Source organism: Cherax quadricarinatus, chromosome 15 (assembly GCF_038502225.1).
Source record: "Cherax quadricarinatus isolate ZL_2023a chromosome 15, ASM3850222v1, whole genome shotgun sequence".
NCBI classification, from domain to species: domain Eukaryota; kingdom Metazoa; phylum Arthropoda; class Malacostraca; order Decapoda; family Parastacidae; genus Cherax; species Cherax quadricarinatus.
The window spans coordinates 30742457-30757956 of record NC_091306.1 but is presented as its reverse complement, the minus strand read 5'-3'; the positions used below and the strand labels follow the sequence as shown (position 1 = coordinate 30757956).

General features: G+C 40.7%; 1 protein-coding gene across 4 annotated transcripts in view; it reads left to right on the top strand.

The window, feature by feature from the left end:
* tws (protein phosphatase 2 regulatory subunit tws) overlaps positions 1-15500 on the top strand; it is a 118549-nt gene that overhangs the window by 50579 nt on the left and 52470 nt on the right. For all 4 annotated transcript variants that reach the window (XM_070085255.1, XM_070085254.1, XM_070085257.1 and 1 more), the window contains one exon: positions 1629-1741. In XM_070085255.1, the coding sequence (XP_069941356.1) occupies positions 1629-1741 (113 nt within the window). The remainder of the gene's footprint in view (positions 1-1628; positions 1742-15500) is intronic.

The window sequence follows — 15500 nt, the reverse complement described above, 5'->3', positions numbered from 1 at the left end:
GAGGTTGTCAGTCCCTCAACGTGAAGAAGAATTCTGTTTCATAGTCTGAAACAATGTGAAGAACAAGCGACAGTGGGGAGATACATACTGTCGGCAGGAGAGGTGTAGAGTAGTAGAAGAAAGGATGATGGACTGATTACATCGTCTTCACATCTCTACTGCTCCTGCCTACTTTTTGTACTTCACTGAAGAAGCCTGCTGTGTAGGTGAAACTTTTTGGAATAAAGATACCTAAATGTTACTTATGTGTCAAACTCACCAACTTGTTGATATTGTATACCATTTTGATACTTACAACATTTAATAGCTTACTACCTGTTACATACACTTGCAGCATCTTCCACATTGCTTCTGTATCCACCCTATCACATACCTTTTCTAAAGCCATAAATGCAATGAAAACATCTCTACCTTTATCTTAATATTGTTGACTTGTATGCTTTAATGTAAACACTTGATCTAAACGCGTGAGCATGTTTGATAGGAGTGAATGGAGACAAATGGTTTTTAATACTTGACGTGCTGTTGGAGTGTGAGCAAAGTAACATTTATGAAGGGGTTCAGGGAAACTGGCAGGCCGGACTTGAGTCCTGGAGATGGGAAGTACAGTGCCTGCACTCTGAAGGAGGGGGTGTTAATGTTGCAGTTTAAAAACTGTAGTGTAAAGCACTCTTCTGGCAAGACAGTGATGGAGTGAATGATGGTGAAAGTTTTTCTTTTTCGGGCCACCCTGCCTTGGTGGGAATTGGCCAGTGTGATAATAAAAAAAATAATAAATACTTGATCTACACATCCCCTATCCATTCTAAAGCCTCCTTGTTCATCCGCATTCCTGCTCTCTGTAATTCTTTCTATAATAACCCTGCCATACACTTAACCTGGTAAACTCGGTAAACTACTACTACATTCAACAAACTGGCCGTATCTCACCGAGATGGCAGGGTGGCCCAAAAAGGAAAACAAAAGTTTCTCTTTTTAAATCTGGTAATTTATACAGGAAAAGGGGTTACTCAGTAAACTTATTCCCCTATAATTTTTGCACTCTCTTTTGTCTCCCTTTTCCTTATATAAAGGAATTATACATGCTCTCTGCCAATCTCTAGGTACTTTCCCCTCTTTCATACATTTATTGAACAAAAGTACCAACCACTCCAACACTATATTCACCCCTGCTTTTAACATTTCTGTTATGATCCCATCAGTTCCTGCTGCTTTACCCCTTTTCTTTCTACCTAATGCCTCGTGCACCTCCCCCACACTCACATCTGGCTTTTCTTCACTCCTAAAGGAGGTTATATGTCCCTGGCCGGTGCATGAAATTACTGCCTCCATTTCTTTATTAACATTTAACGGTTCCTCAGAATATTCCAACCATCTTCCCAATTCCTCCCCTCCCTATCTTGTAACTCCCCTAGTCTGTTTTTTAACTGTCAAAGTCATTCGTTCCTTAGGCTTTCTTAACCTATTTATCTCGCTCCAAATTTTTTTCTTTGTACTATCTTAGTACATCTCTGTATAAATCAAGGGACACTTGTAGTCTGACCTGAAAAGTCACTCATTAAAAGTAAATCTTTGTTGATGTACTGTATCATATATTCATTTATATTACCATTTTTTTATATTTGCAGATAAAACAATCAAGTTATGGAAAGTTTCGGAACGGGATAAACGAGCAGAAGGTTACAACTTGCGTGATGAGTCCGGCCAAATCAGGGATCCCACTTCACTTACTACTTTAAGGGTAATGGAACTCTTATAACAGCTTTCAAACTGACTTAGAGATAAGAGAATTGAAATATAGCTTAGAGATGTTATTTTAAAGGAAATTTTAGTTAAAAGCTTGTGTGGAGATATAGGTTGGGCATAGGAAATAGTCACCATGAAAAGTTAACCGAGACTTAAGGACTAAGCAAATCTATGAACTAGTAAAGATCTATGGGCATATTATATGTTTCATGATTATTGCATACAGGCTCCTCTTTTTATAAAAAGTTTTTTGGGAAATGCCATAGGTTACTCAAAAGTATGCTATTTGAAGCATGCTGTTTTATTAGTGTACAGTGGACCCTCGACCAGCGATGGCATCGATTAACGATAAATCTGACTAGCGATACATTTTATCGCAAAAATTTTGCCTCGATTAGCGCTAAAAAACTCGACCAACACTATTCGTTTTGTCTGAGACGCGTCCACTTCTGGCCAGTGTTTACAAGCCAGCCAGCCACCGCGGTCGCTTCCAAGCATACAATTGGAACATTTCATATTATCACAGCCTTTTTAGTGATTGCACCTGCAAAATAAGTCACCATGGGCCCCAAGAAAGCTTCTAGTGCCAACCCTACAGCAAAAAGGGTAGAATTACTATGGATATGAAGAAAGATCATTGCTAAGTATGAAAGTGGAGTGCGTGTCTCCGAGCTGGCCAGGCTGTACACAAAACCCCAATCAACCATCGCTACTATTGTGGCCAAGAAAACGGCAATCAAGGAAGCTGTTCTTGCCAAAGGTGCAACTATGTTTTCGAAACTGAGATTGCAAGTGATAGAAGATGTTGAGAGACTGTTATTGGTATGGATAAACGAAAAACAGATAGCAGGAGATAGCATCTCTCAAGCGATCATATGTGAAAAGGCTAGGAAGTTGCATGACGATTTAATTAGAAAAATGCCAGCAACTAGTGGTAATGTGAGTGAATTTAAGGCCAACAAAGGTTGGTTTGAGAGATTTAAGAATCGTAGTGGCATACATAGTGTGATAAGGCATGGTGAGGCTGCCAGTTTGGACCAAAAAGCAGCTGAAAAATATGTGCAGGACTTCAAGGAGTACATAGACAGTGAAGGACTGAAACCTGAACAAGTGTTTAATGGTGACACTGACAATGTTGTGAAACACTTTAGGAATGTCATAAAGGAACGGGAGGTACAGGCCTCTATGGGCAGATATGTTGTGCGACAGAGGTCCAGTGACTCTCAAGCTGGTCCTAGTGGCATTAAAAGAAGGGAAGTAACCCCGAAAAAGGACTTGCCACCTCAAGTCCTAATGGAAGGGGATTCCCCTTCTAAACACTAAGACTATCAACACACTCCCCTCTTCCCATCCCATCAATCATCACCAGATCTTCAATAAAGGTAAGTGTCATGTAACTGTGCATGTCTTCTTCAGTTTGTGTGTATTAAAATTAATATTTCATGTGTTAAAAATTTTTTTTTTTTCAATACTTTTGGGTGTCTTGCACGGATTAATTTGATTTCCATTATTTCTTATGGGGAAAATTAACTTGACTAACGATTATTCTGACTAACGATGAGCTCTCAGGAATGGATTAATAGCGTTAGTCGAGGGTCCACTGTATTGGATTTTTCATTTATCCATTATCTTGTGTGTTGTATTATGTTGTATGAATAGATTATGTACTAGTTTTATCTGGAATATACCTGGAGGGTGTTCCAGGGGTCAACGCCCCTGTAGCCTGGTTCATGACCAGGTCTTGTGGTGGATCATGGCCCAATCAATCAGGCTGTTACTGCTAGCTGCACAGACCATACGAACCACAGTCCATCTGGTCAGGTACTGACTTTAGGTGCCTACCCAGCTCTCTATTGAAGACAGCCAGAGGTCTGTTGGTAATCCCCCATATATATGCTGGGAGGCAGTTGAACAATCATGGGCCCATGGGATTTATTGTGTTGTCTCTTAGCATATTTATGGCACCCCTACTTTTCATTGATGGGGGGGGGGGAGATGTTGCACTGCCCTCTGAGTCTTTTGCTTTCATGACGAGTGATTTCCGTGTTTATTATATTATCTTGGCTGCTTATTATAGAATAAAATCTGTGATTACTACCATTATGTAACATTACTACCATTATGTAACATTACTACCATTATGTAACATTACTACCATTATGTAACATTACTACCATTATGTAACATTACTACCATTATGTAACATTAGCTGCACTAAAATTGACATTGTTGCAAGGTGAAACTGTGTGAGCTTCACTCTTGCCACACACTGACATTAAGAATATTTTTATAGTGAGAACATGTAACATTATGAAGGGATTCGGGAGAAACCAGTTAGTTGGTCTTGAGTCCTGAAGGTAAGAGGTACAGTGTCTAGTTTGGAGGGGCATCTGAGCTGTAGTATTAGCATGCTTCTAGCAAGACAGTGATGATCAAAGTGTTTCTTCTTTTTTTTCTGCTCGCCTTTCTTGGTGGCAGATGGCCAGTGTTAAAATTAAAAAAAAAAAAAATCCTTTATCATAGTGTAGTAAGAATGACACTATTATGTTTTTACCATACATCAGTACAGTGGAACCTCTACTTACGAGTGCATCCACGTGCGAGTTTTTCCAGATACGAGCAGTCACTCGGTCGATTTTTTGCTTCCTTACGTGAGCGAAATTTCCTGATGCGAGCGGGCCTCAAGATAGGTTCCTTGATGCTGGTGAAGGGCTCTTGCTCTTAATCTAGGGAATTGGATCTCAGTTTTGTTGGACTATCTTATTGGAACTTGGGCAATGTATATTGGAAAGGTGCTTCTTAACGTACACCAAAATTGAAAGAAATCGGACCATAAATAATGGAGTTCACTTTTCAGCCATTAGCTGCCCTTAGCGGTATACAGTGGACCCCCAGATAATGTAATTAATCCATTCCAGAGAGAGAGTGTCTTATACCGAATCTGACTTAAAATCCGAATTAATTTTCCCCATAAGAAATAATGGAAATCCAATTAATCAGTTTCAGACACCCAAAAGTATTAAAAAATGTTTTCTATGTGAAATATACATTTACCTACACAGAAAACAATGATACATGAAGAAAAAATCAATAATAACATCACACTTACCTTTATTGAAGAAAAGGTGATGTATGGAATTGGGAGGAGGGGAGAGGATGGAGGAGTTTACAGTTGTTTGGAAGGGGAATCCCACTCCATTAAGACTTCAGGTACCAAGTCCTTATCCTGGGTTACTTCCCTCCTTTGTTTTTTAATGCCACTAGGACCAGCTTGGGAGTCACTGGATCTCTGTCACTCAGTTTTCCAGGGAGGTCTGTTTCTGGCATATGTTAGTAATTGTGTTGGGAGATGCAAGATAGCCCTTCAATATGACACTGATATCAGCTCTATGGCTTATTTATCTAGCACAATTATCTAATATGACATAATAAACAATATTAATAACATAAAAATATGACATACTCTAGAATGAATAAAATGTCATTATGTCAGAAGTGTTGCTGTATTGTGTGTATTAGAGCCACTGAGACAAGCTGTACATAGGAGGTGGCAGCAGCGGTAGAGACTAGAGACGACGGTGTTGTCAGTCGCCCTATATAACTCCAACAACATTGGAGGAGTTTGGTTCATGCTGTCCTTTTTCTATCGATTAATCGCTTAACTTGCTTGCTACAGTTAATGCTACGCTTTATTACTGGCTGCCGCTATAGCCTTTATAGACTCTTGCTGCTTTAGTATCATACATATTGCAGAATCATTGCAAAAGAGACATTCTTCCCTCTCTCTCAGCCCTTTACCAAAGGGCTGGCTGGCACTAGAAGCTTTTTTTGGGCCCAAGGTGGCTAATTTAGCAGTTACAAGCACTAAAATGAATGGAATAATATAAAATGTATTGTATGAATGCGTGGGATCATCCTCACTGGCTGGTAAACAATGGCACACTGGGTAGCTCAGGCTCTGACACAAATGACTTATACCGAGTTCAGTGGCATTCACTGAGCCAATATTTTGATGCAAAAACATTACTTATTCCGATTATTACTTATTCCGATGACGTCTTAATCCAGGGGTCCACCGTATTTTCGTATGGTTTTTATGGTTGTATTCTCGTTTTCTTTGTCTCAATTGATAGAATGGAAGATCTATTACAGAAATAAATATGATTTTGATTGCTTTCACAACAAAAAGTACCTTGAAATTGAGCTCAGAGTAGCAGAAATGTTCAATTCTTCGGCGATGTTCAAGAGTAAACAAATGACGTCACCATATTGAATGGTGGGTGCCCGGCACCCACCCTTCAATGCCTATGTAGTGTCAGTTTTTATTAATTTGAGCGTCTTTATCATACTTCTACATTATTTGTTATACCTAATATTACTCTGGAATAAATATGACAGTTAGATAACCTTCATTGATAGTAATAGTATAATTATACAATATTTTATAGTGTTGTGAGCTCATATCTCTACACGCCATGGTGGCCTATGAGTTACTGAGAGTCTGAGAGACTGAGATTGCTTGCGCCTTCTCCCTATTTTTGCAAAGCTCACTCTACTGGGCAGGGCTGCCACAAGCAACCACCTCTACCTCTACCATTATCAACCACCTCCTCCACTACCACTAGCAACCACCACCTCCACTACTACCACTAGCAACCACCGCCTCCACTACTACCACTAGCAACCACCGCCTCCACTACCACTAGCAACCACCGCCTCCACTACTACCACTAGCAACCACCACCTCCACTACTACCACTAGCAACCACCGCCTCCACTACTACCACTAGCAACCACCGCCTCCACTACTACCACTAGCAACCACCGCCTCCACTACTACCACTAGCAGCCACTGCCTCCACTACTACCACTAGCAACCACCGCCTCCACTACTACCACTAGCAACCACCGCCTCCACTACTACCACTAGCAACCACCGCCTCCACTACCACTAGCAACCACCGCCTCCACTACTACCACCAGCAACCTCCTCCACTACTACCACCAGCAACCTCCTCCACTACTACCACCAGCAACCTCCTCCACTACTACCACCAGCAACCTCCTCCACTACTACCACCAGCAACCTCCTCCACTACTACCACCAGCAACCTCCTCCACTACTACTACCACCAGCAACCTCCTCCACTACTACCACCACCAGCAACCTCCTCCACTACTACCACCAGCAACCTCCTCCACTACTACCACCACCAGCAACCTCCTCCACTACTACCACCACCAGCAACCACCTCCACTGGGCAGAGCTTTACAAAAAAATGGGAGAAGGTGCGAGCAGTCTCAGACTCTCAGTAACTCCTAGTTCACCATGGTATGAGCTCATGGCACTATAAAATATTGTATAATTATACTTTTACTAACAAAAAAGGTTATCTATCATATTTATTCCAGAATAATATTAGGTATAACATAAATAACGTAGAAGTATGATAAAGATGCTCAAATTAATAAAATCTGACATTATATAGAGAGGTATTGTAGGGTGGGCGCTGGGCACCCACCCTTCAATATGGTGATGTCATTTGTTTACTCTTGAACATCGCCAAAGAATCAAACATTTCTGCTACTTTGAGCTCAATTTCAAGTTTTTTTTTTTTTCAACAAGTCGGCCGTCTCCCACTGAGGCAGGGTGACCCAAAAAAGAAAAAATCCCCAAAAAGAAAATATTTCATCATCATTCAACACTTTCACCACACTCACACATTATCACTGTTTTTGCAGAGGAGCTCAGAATACAACAGTTTAGAAGCATATACGTATAAAGATACACAACATATCCCTCCAAACTGCCAATATCCCAAACCCCTCCTTTAAAGTGCAGGCATTGTACTTCCCATTTCCAGGACTCAAGTCCAACTATATTTCCAGGTGTATGGTGTAGGAGGTAGGTTACTGAAAGCAGTGAAGAGCTCTTACAAGGATAGTGAGGCTCAAATTAGAGTATGTAGGAAAGAGGGAAATTATTTCCCAGTAAAAGTGGGCCTTAAATAGGGATGTGTGATGTCACCGTGGTTGTTCAATATATTTATAGATGGGGTTGTAAGAGAAGTAAATGTGAGGGTCTTGGCAAGAGGCGTGGAGTTAAAAGATAAAGAATCACACATAAAGTGGGAGTTGTCACAGTTGCTCTTTGCTGATGACACTGTGCTCTTGGGAGATTCTGAAGAGAAATTGCAGAGATTGGTGGATGAATTTGGTAGGGTGTGCAAAAGAAGAAAATTGAAAGTGAATACAGGAAAGAGTAAGGTTATGAGGATAACAAAACGATTAGGTGATGAAAGATTGGATATCAGATTGGAGGGAGAGAGTATGGAGGAGGTGAATGTATTCAGATATTTGGGAGTGGACGTGTCAGCGGATGGGTCTATGAAAGATGAGGTGAATCATAGAATTGATGAGGGGAAAAGGGTGAGTGGTGCACTTAGGAGTCTGTGGAGACAAAGAACTTTGTCCTTGGAGGCAAAGAGGGGAATGTATGAGAGTATAGTTTTACCAACGCTCTTATATGGGTGTGAAGCATGGGTGATGAATGTTGCAGCGAGGAGAAGGCTGGAGGCAGTGGAGATGTCATGTCTGAGAGCAATGTGTGGTGTGAATATAATGCAGAGAATTCGTAGTTTGGAAGTTAGGAGGAGGTGCGGGATTGCCAAAATTGTTGTCCAGAGGGCTGAGGAAGGGTTGTTGAGGTGGTTCGGACATGTGGAGAGAATGGAGCGAAACAGAATAACTTCAAGAGTGTATCAGTCTGTAGTGGAAGGAAGGCGGGGTAGGGGTCGGCCTAGGAAAGGTTGGAGGGAGGGGGTAAAGGAGGTTTTGTGTGCGAGGGGCTTGGACTTCCAACAGGCATGCGTGAGCGTGTTTGATAGGAGTGAATGGAGACAAATGGTTTTTAATACTTGACGTGCTGTTGGAGTGTGAGCAAAGTAACATTTATGAAGGGATTCAGGGAAACCGGCAGGCCGGACTTGAGTCCTGGAGATGGGAAGTACAGTGCCTGTATCATGTGGGAGTTCGATACGTGGATTAGGGTAGAAATACTCACGTAGGCTGTTATACGTATAATTGTAGATATGTGGACAGAGCCCTTGCCAGCCGTGCCTATCTCCTTGGTTCCACTCGTAACACTGGCTAGGCGGCTGGCCAGTACCCCGCAGTGGGTGTTTTGAAATAGTGTCAGCTCAGCACAATATGAAAGACGTGACTCAAGACGGTTGGTCGTGAGTCAACGGACACTGGTTACTGGTAACTGGTTACTACGTTACTACTACTGAGATTACTGGTAACTGGTTACTACGTTACTACTACTGAGAGCTCGGCGACACTAACGTATGTCGTCCCGACATACAACTAATACAAACTAGAGATGGCAGGTATACGGCTTGGGCTGATTCTATACAATGTCAAAGTACACAACATGAACATTATAGATACATAAGTAGAACATTGGAATGAAAGCTAACGTAACTGAACTGTAATGCAATACAAGGTATACTATAGTACAACTTAAAACTCAACAAATGAACAACGAACTCAACATTGAGATTACAAGTGATAAAAAACAAAAATTTTGATCGATCGATCTGTATTCGTGTGATCTACGGATTCTGAGGAAGGAATATATACAAAGAAAGAGTGTTTAACAGAAAGGCAGATTCGGTGCACGCAAATCTAGACTGTTAACTCTCAGAATGCGGAGAGAACATGAACACAAAAAAAAAATTCTTGAATACTGATAAGTTGATACTGTAATTATTCATCTATACAGGTTATTTACATTTAACCCCAACTCTGCTAGGGTAAGATTGGCATATGCAGAATGGGTGTCATCTCTGGGAGGATCAAACTCTGTAGCATTGGCTAACTCATGCTGTATTTGAGGCAAATCTGAATTGGAAGTTACAAATGATACTTGAGGATTTCTCAATACCTGTCGTGTACGTAGGGAATAACGACATTCAGGTTGATCGTCTGACTGAGTATCAGAGGAAGAGAGTACAGGATCAGGAGGATTGTCAGAGTCTGTCACATTAGTCTGGGTTGGAACATCATTATCATCACATACTAACTTCATATGATCCAAATGCGATTCTTTATACTGACCAGTACTAATCTCTCTAACCTTATACTTATTACCAGTGATATGTTCAACTACTCGATAAGGACCAACAAACCTTTGATCAAGCTTTGGCATAGCAGACGTTTTGTTAAAATTAGTCAGCATAACTCTCGAACCTACTTTGATTTTGGATGGCTTTGATCGAGTGTTTGCGACTCTTGTGAATTCAGCTGTTGATTTATGAAGTGTTTCACGGATTCTTCTAAAAACACTTTGAGCTAAGCTGGTACGAGTTGCTACGAAATCATCAGGGTTGTAATTTGGTTTCGGATTAGAATATAACAACTCATAAGGCAAACGTTTATCTACACCATACAATGCATAATGTGGAGTGTCACCTATAGAAACATTGTAAGCAGAATTTATAGCACACTGCACATCAGGTATAACTTCATCCCAAGTTTCACTATTGGGATTGATAGTGGCTCTCAATACATCAAGTACTTTCTTATTGGTTCGTTCCGCTAACCCATTGCTGGCAGGATGATGAGGAACAATGGTGGATTTAGTGATCTTGTACAAGGTACACAAATTTTCAAGAATTTCATTACAGAATTCACCTCCATTATCTGTTACTAGGGACTTAGGGGTGGTATGCCTGCAGATAATGCGTTCTTTAAACGCTTTAGCTACTGTCTCGGCAGTCTTATCTGCAATAGGAACTAACTCGCAATATCTGGTGAAATGGTCTACCATAACACACAGATGTTTGTTACCTTGGAGGGAACATCGGAAATTAGTTAACAAATCTAGCGCAACTCTTTCCCAAGGTTCGCTAGTAGTTGGATACACTTGGATTGGATTAGGACCATTAGCATTGCCTTTATGTTGCATGCAGACACTACATTTCCTAACATACTCAGAAATATCAGTTGCCATACGAGGCCAAAAGTATTTCAACCTGGGGTAGGAGAGTTTCAGTGGAGAGAAGTAAATGGTATTAGGTCAGGGGTTTCAAATAGTTAGGGCTAAAGAAGGAGTAGCAATAATGTTGAAGGATAAGCTATGGCAGGAAAAGAGGGAGTATATGTATTAAGTCAAGGATTATGTGGAGTAAAATAAAGATTAGATGTGAAAAGTGGGTTATAGTAAGCATGTATACAAAAGCAGAAGAAAGAAGTGTAGAGGAGAGAGAGCAGTTTTGGGAATTATGGAGTGAGTGTGTGGGGAGTTTTGAGCCAAGTGTGAGAGTACTTGTGGTTGGGGATTTCAATGCTAAAGTGGGTAAAAATGTTGTGGAGGGAGTAGTAGGTAAATTTGGGGTGCCAGGGCTAAATGAAAATGGGGAGCCTTTAATTGAGCTATGTGTAGAAAGAGGTTTGGTAATATGTAATACATATTTTATGAAAAAGAGGATAAATAAATATACAAGGTATGATATAACACATATTGAAAGTAGTAGTTTGTTAGATTATGTATTGATGGATAAAAGGTTGATGAGTAGGCTCCAGGATGTATATGTTTATAGAGGGGCAACTGATATATCGGAGTATTATTTAGTTGTAGCTACAGTTAGGGTAAGACGTAGATGGGACGAGGAAAATGGCAACAAGAAGTAAGAGAGAGGTGAAAGTGTATAAACTAAGGGTGGAAGAAGTTCAGGTGAGATATAAGCAACTATTGGCAGAAAGGTGGGCTATTGCTAGTATGAGTAGTGGGGGTGTTAAAGAAGGTTGGAATAGTTTTGAAAATGCAGTATTATATGTGGGGCAGAAGTTTGTGGCTATAGGAGGGTGGGTGCTGGAGGAAAGAGGAGTGATTGGTGGAATGATGAAGTAAAGGGTGTGATAAAAGAGGAAAAGGTGGTTTATGAGAAGTTTTACAAAGCAGAAGTGTTATAAGAAGAGCAGAGTATATGGCAAGTAAAAGAAAGGTGAAGAGAGTAGTGAGAGAGTGTAAAAGGAGAGCAGATGATAGAGTGGGAGAGGCAGTCAAGAAATTTTGATGAAAACAAGAAAAAATTTTGGAATTAGATGAACAAGTTAAGAAAGCCTAGGGAATGAATGGATTTGTCAGTTAAAAACAGAGTAGGGGAGTAAGTAGATGGGGAGATGAAGATATTGGGTAGACGGCGGAAATGTTTTGAGGAACTTTTAAATGTCGACGAAGAAAGGGAGGCGGTAATTTCATGCACTGGCCAGGGAGGTATACCATCTTTTAGGAGTGAAGAAGACCAGGATGTGAGTGTGGGGGTGCGTGAGGCATTGCGTAGATTGAAATATGGTAAAGCAGCTGGAACTGACGGGATCATGACAGAAATATTAAAAGCAGGGGGATGTAGTGTTAGTGGTTGATATTTTTGTTAAATAAACGTATGAAAGAGGGGAAGGTACCTAGGAATTGGCAGAGAGCATGTATAATTCCTTTATATAAAGGGAATGGGGACAAAAGAGATTGTAAAAATTATAGAGGAATAAGTTTACCGAGTATACCAGGAAAAGTGTATGGTAGGGTTATTATTGATAGAATTAAAGGCAAGATAGAATGTAGGATTGCAGATGAGCAAGGAGGTTTTAGAGTGGGTAGGAGATGTGTAGATCAAGCGTTTACATTGAAGCATATATGTGAACAGTATTTAGATAAAGGTAGGGAAGTTTTCATTGCATCTATGGATTTAGAAAAGGCGTATGATAGACTGGATAGGCTAGCAATGTGGCAGATGTTGCAAGTACGTATATGGAATAGGTAGTAAGTTAATAAATGCTGTAAAGAGTTTTTATGAGGATAGTGAGGCTCAGGTTAGGGTGTGTAGAAGAGAGAGAGACTACTTCCCAGTAAAGGTGGGTCTTAGACAGGGATGTGTAATGTCACCATGGTTGTTTAATATATTTATAGATGGGGTTGTAAAAGAAGCAAATGCTAGGGTGTTGGGGAGAGGGGTAGGATTAAATTATGGGGATTCAAATACAAAATGGGAATTGACAGTTAGTTTTTGCTGATGATACTGTGCTTATGGGAGATTCTAAAGAAAAGTTGCAAAGGTTAGTGGACGAGTTTGGGAGTGTGTGTAAAGGTAGAAAGTTGAAAGTGAACATAGAAAAGGGTAAGGTGATGAAGGTATCAAATGATTTAGATAAAGGAAAATTGGATATCAAATTGGAGAGGAGGAGTATGGAAGAAGTGAATGTTTTCAGATATTTGGGAGTTGACGTGTCAGCAGATGGATGTATGAAGGATGAGGTTAACCATAGAATTGATGAAGGAAAAAAGGTGAGTGGTGCATTGAGGTATATGTGGAGGCAAAAAACATTACTTATGGAGGCAAAGAAGGGAATGTATGAAAGTATAGTGGTACCAACACTCTTACATGGGTGTGAAGCTTGGGTTGTAAATGCTGCAGTGAAGAGGTGGTTGGAGGCGTTGGAGATGTCCTGTCTAAGGGCCATCTGTGGTGTAAATATTATGCAGAGAATTCGGAGTGTGGAAATTAGGAGGTGTGATGTTAATAAAAGTATTAGTCAGAGGGCTGAAGAGGGGATGTTGAGGTGGTTTGGTCATTTAGAGAGAATGGATCAAAATAGACTGACATGGTGAGTGTATAAATCTGAAGGGGAGGGAAGGGTAGGGGTCGTCTTTGAAAAGGTTGGAGGGAGTGGGGGGTAAAGGAGGTCTTGTGGGCGAGGGGTTGGACTTTCAGCAAGCATGCGTGAGTGCGTTTGATAGAAGTGAATGTAGATGAATGGTATTTGGGACCTGACAAACTGTTGGAGTGTGAGCAGGGTAGTATTTAGTGAAGGGATTCAGGGAAACTGGTTATTTTTATATAGCTGGACATGACTACTGGAAATGGGAAGTACAGTGCCTGCACTTTAAGGGAGAGGTTTGGGATATTGGCAGTTAGGAGGGATATGTTATGTATATACATTGGACCCTCGACCAACGATATTAATCCGTACCTGAGAGCTCATCGTTAGTCGAAATTATCATTAGTCGAGTTAATTTTTCCCATAAGAAATAATGGAAATCAAATTAATCAGTTCCTGACACCCCGAAGTACACCTACCATCCGACTTACGACCTGCTCAACTTACGACCATGTTTTTTATGCCAAATTTCTGGGAAATAAACAACTATTTGTGTTGTACACAGTGTTTATCCTAAACCTTACAGTATAAAATACAGTACTAACAGCATAAAAAGTAAAGTAAAACATGAAATACCAAAATAAAACAATAAAATAAAGTCATTACAAAAATGTGATGTTGATATTCAGTAGTAAAGTTCGACTTACGACCATTTCGACTTAGGACCGGTTTCTGGGAACCGAACTCGGTTGTAAGTCGGATGGTAGGTGTATTGAAAAAAAAAATTTTTACCACATAAAATATTAATTTTAATACACACAAACTGAAGAAGATATGTATAATTACATGACTTACCTTTATTGAGGATCTGGTGATGATTGACGGGATGGGAGGAGGGGAGAGTGTGGATAGTGTTAGTGTTTAGAAGGGGAATCCCCTTCCATTAGGACTTGAGGTGTCAAGTCCTTTTCTGGGGTTACTTCCCTTCTTCTTTTAATGCCACTAGGACCAGCTTGAGAGTCACTGGACCTCTGTCGCACAACATATCTGTCCATAGAGGCCTATACCTCGCATTCCTTATGACATTCCTAAAGTGTTTCACAACATTGTCAGTGTACAGGTTGCCAACACGGCTTGCAGTAGCTGTGTTGGGGTGATTTTCATCAAAAATGATTTGCACTTTAAGCCACATAGCACACATTTCCTTAATCTTTGAAGTAGGCAACTTCCTCAATTTCTCTATCCCCTCCTCCAGAGCAGTTTCCTCAGGTCTGGCCTCTTGCTGTTGAAGATGATCTTGCAGCTCATCAATGGTTAGTTCATCATTGTCCTCCTCCACCAACTCTTCCACATCCTCCCCACTATCCTCCAACCCCAAGGACTTCCCCAATGCCACAATTGATTCCACAACTGGCATAGGCTTCTCAGGGTTAGCCTCAAATCCTTCAAAATCCCTTTTGTATACATATTCTAGCCACAGTTTCTTCCAAGAAGAGTTCAAGGTCCTCTTAGTCACTCCTTCCCAAGCCTTACCTATAATGTTTACACAATTGAGGATGCTAAAGTGATCTCTCCAAAACTCTCTTAGAGTCAATTGAGTTTCTGTGATCACTACAAAGCACCTTTCAAACATCGCTTTTGTGTAGAGTTTTTTTGAAGTTTGCATGAGAGGAGTGGTATTAGGAGGCAAAAACTTGACCTTAATGAAGCTCATGTCCCCAGAAAGTCGCTCTGGCACGTCTGAAGGATGACCAGGAGCATTGTCTAATACCAGGAGGCACTTAAGGTCCAATTTATTTTCCAGGAGGTTATTTTTAACAGTGGGGGCAAATGCATGGTGTAACCAGTCATAGAAAAAGTCCCTAGTGACCCATGCCTTACTGTTTGCCCTCCAGAGCACACACAAATTAGCCTTGAGGACATGGTTTTCCTGAACACACTGGGAGTTTCAGAGTGATACACCAATAAAGGCTTCACTTTGCAATCACCACTAGCATTAGCACACATCAACAGAGTAAGCCTGTCTTTCATAGGCTTATGTCCTGGGAGTGCCTTTTCCTCCTGAGTAATGTAGGTCCTGCTTGGCATTTTCT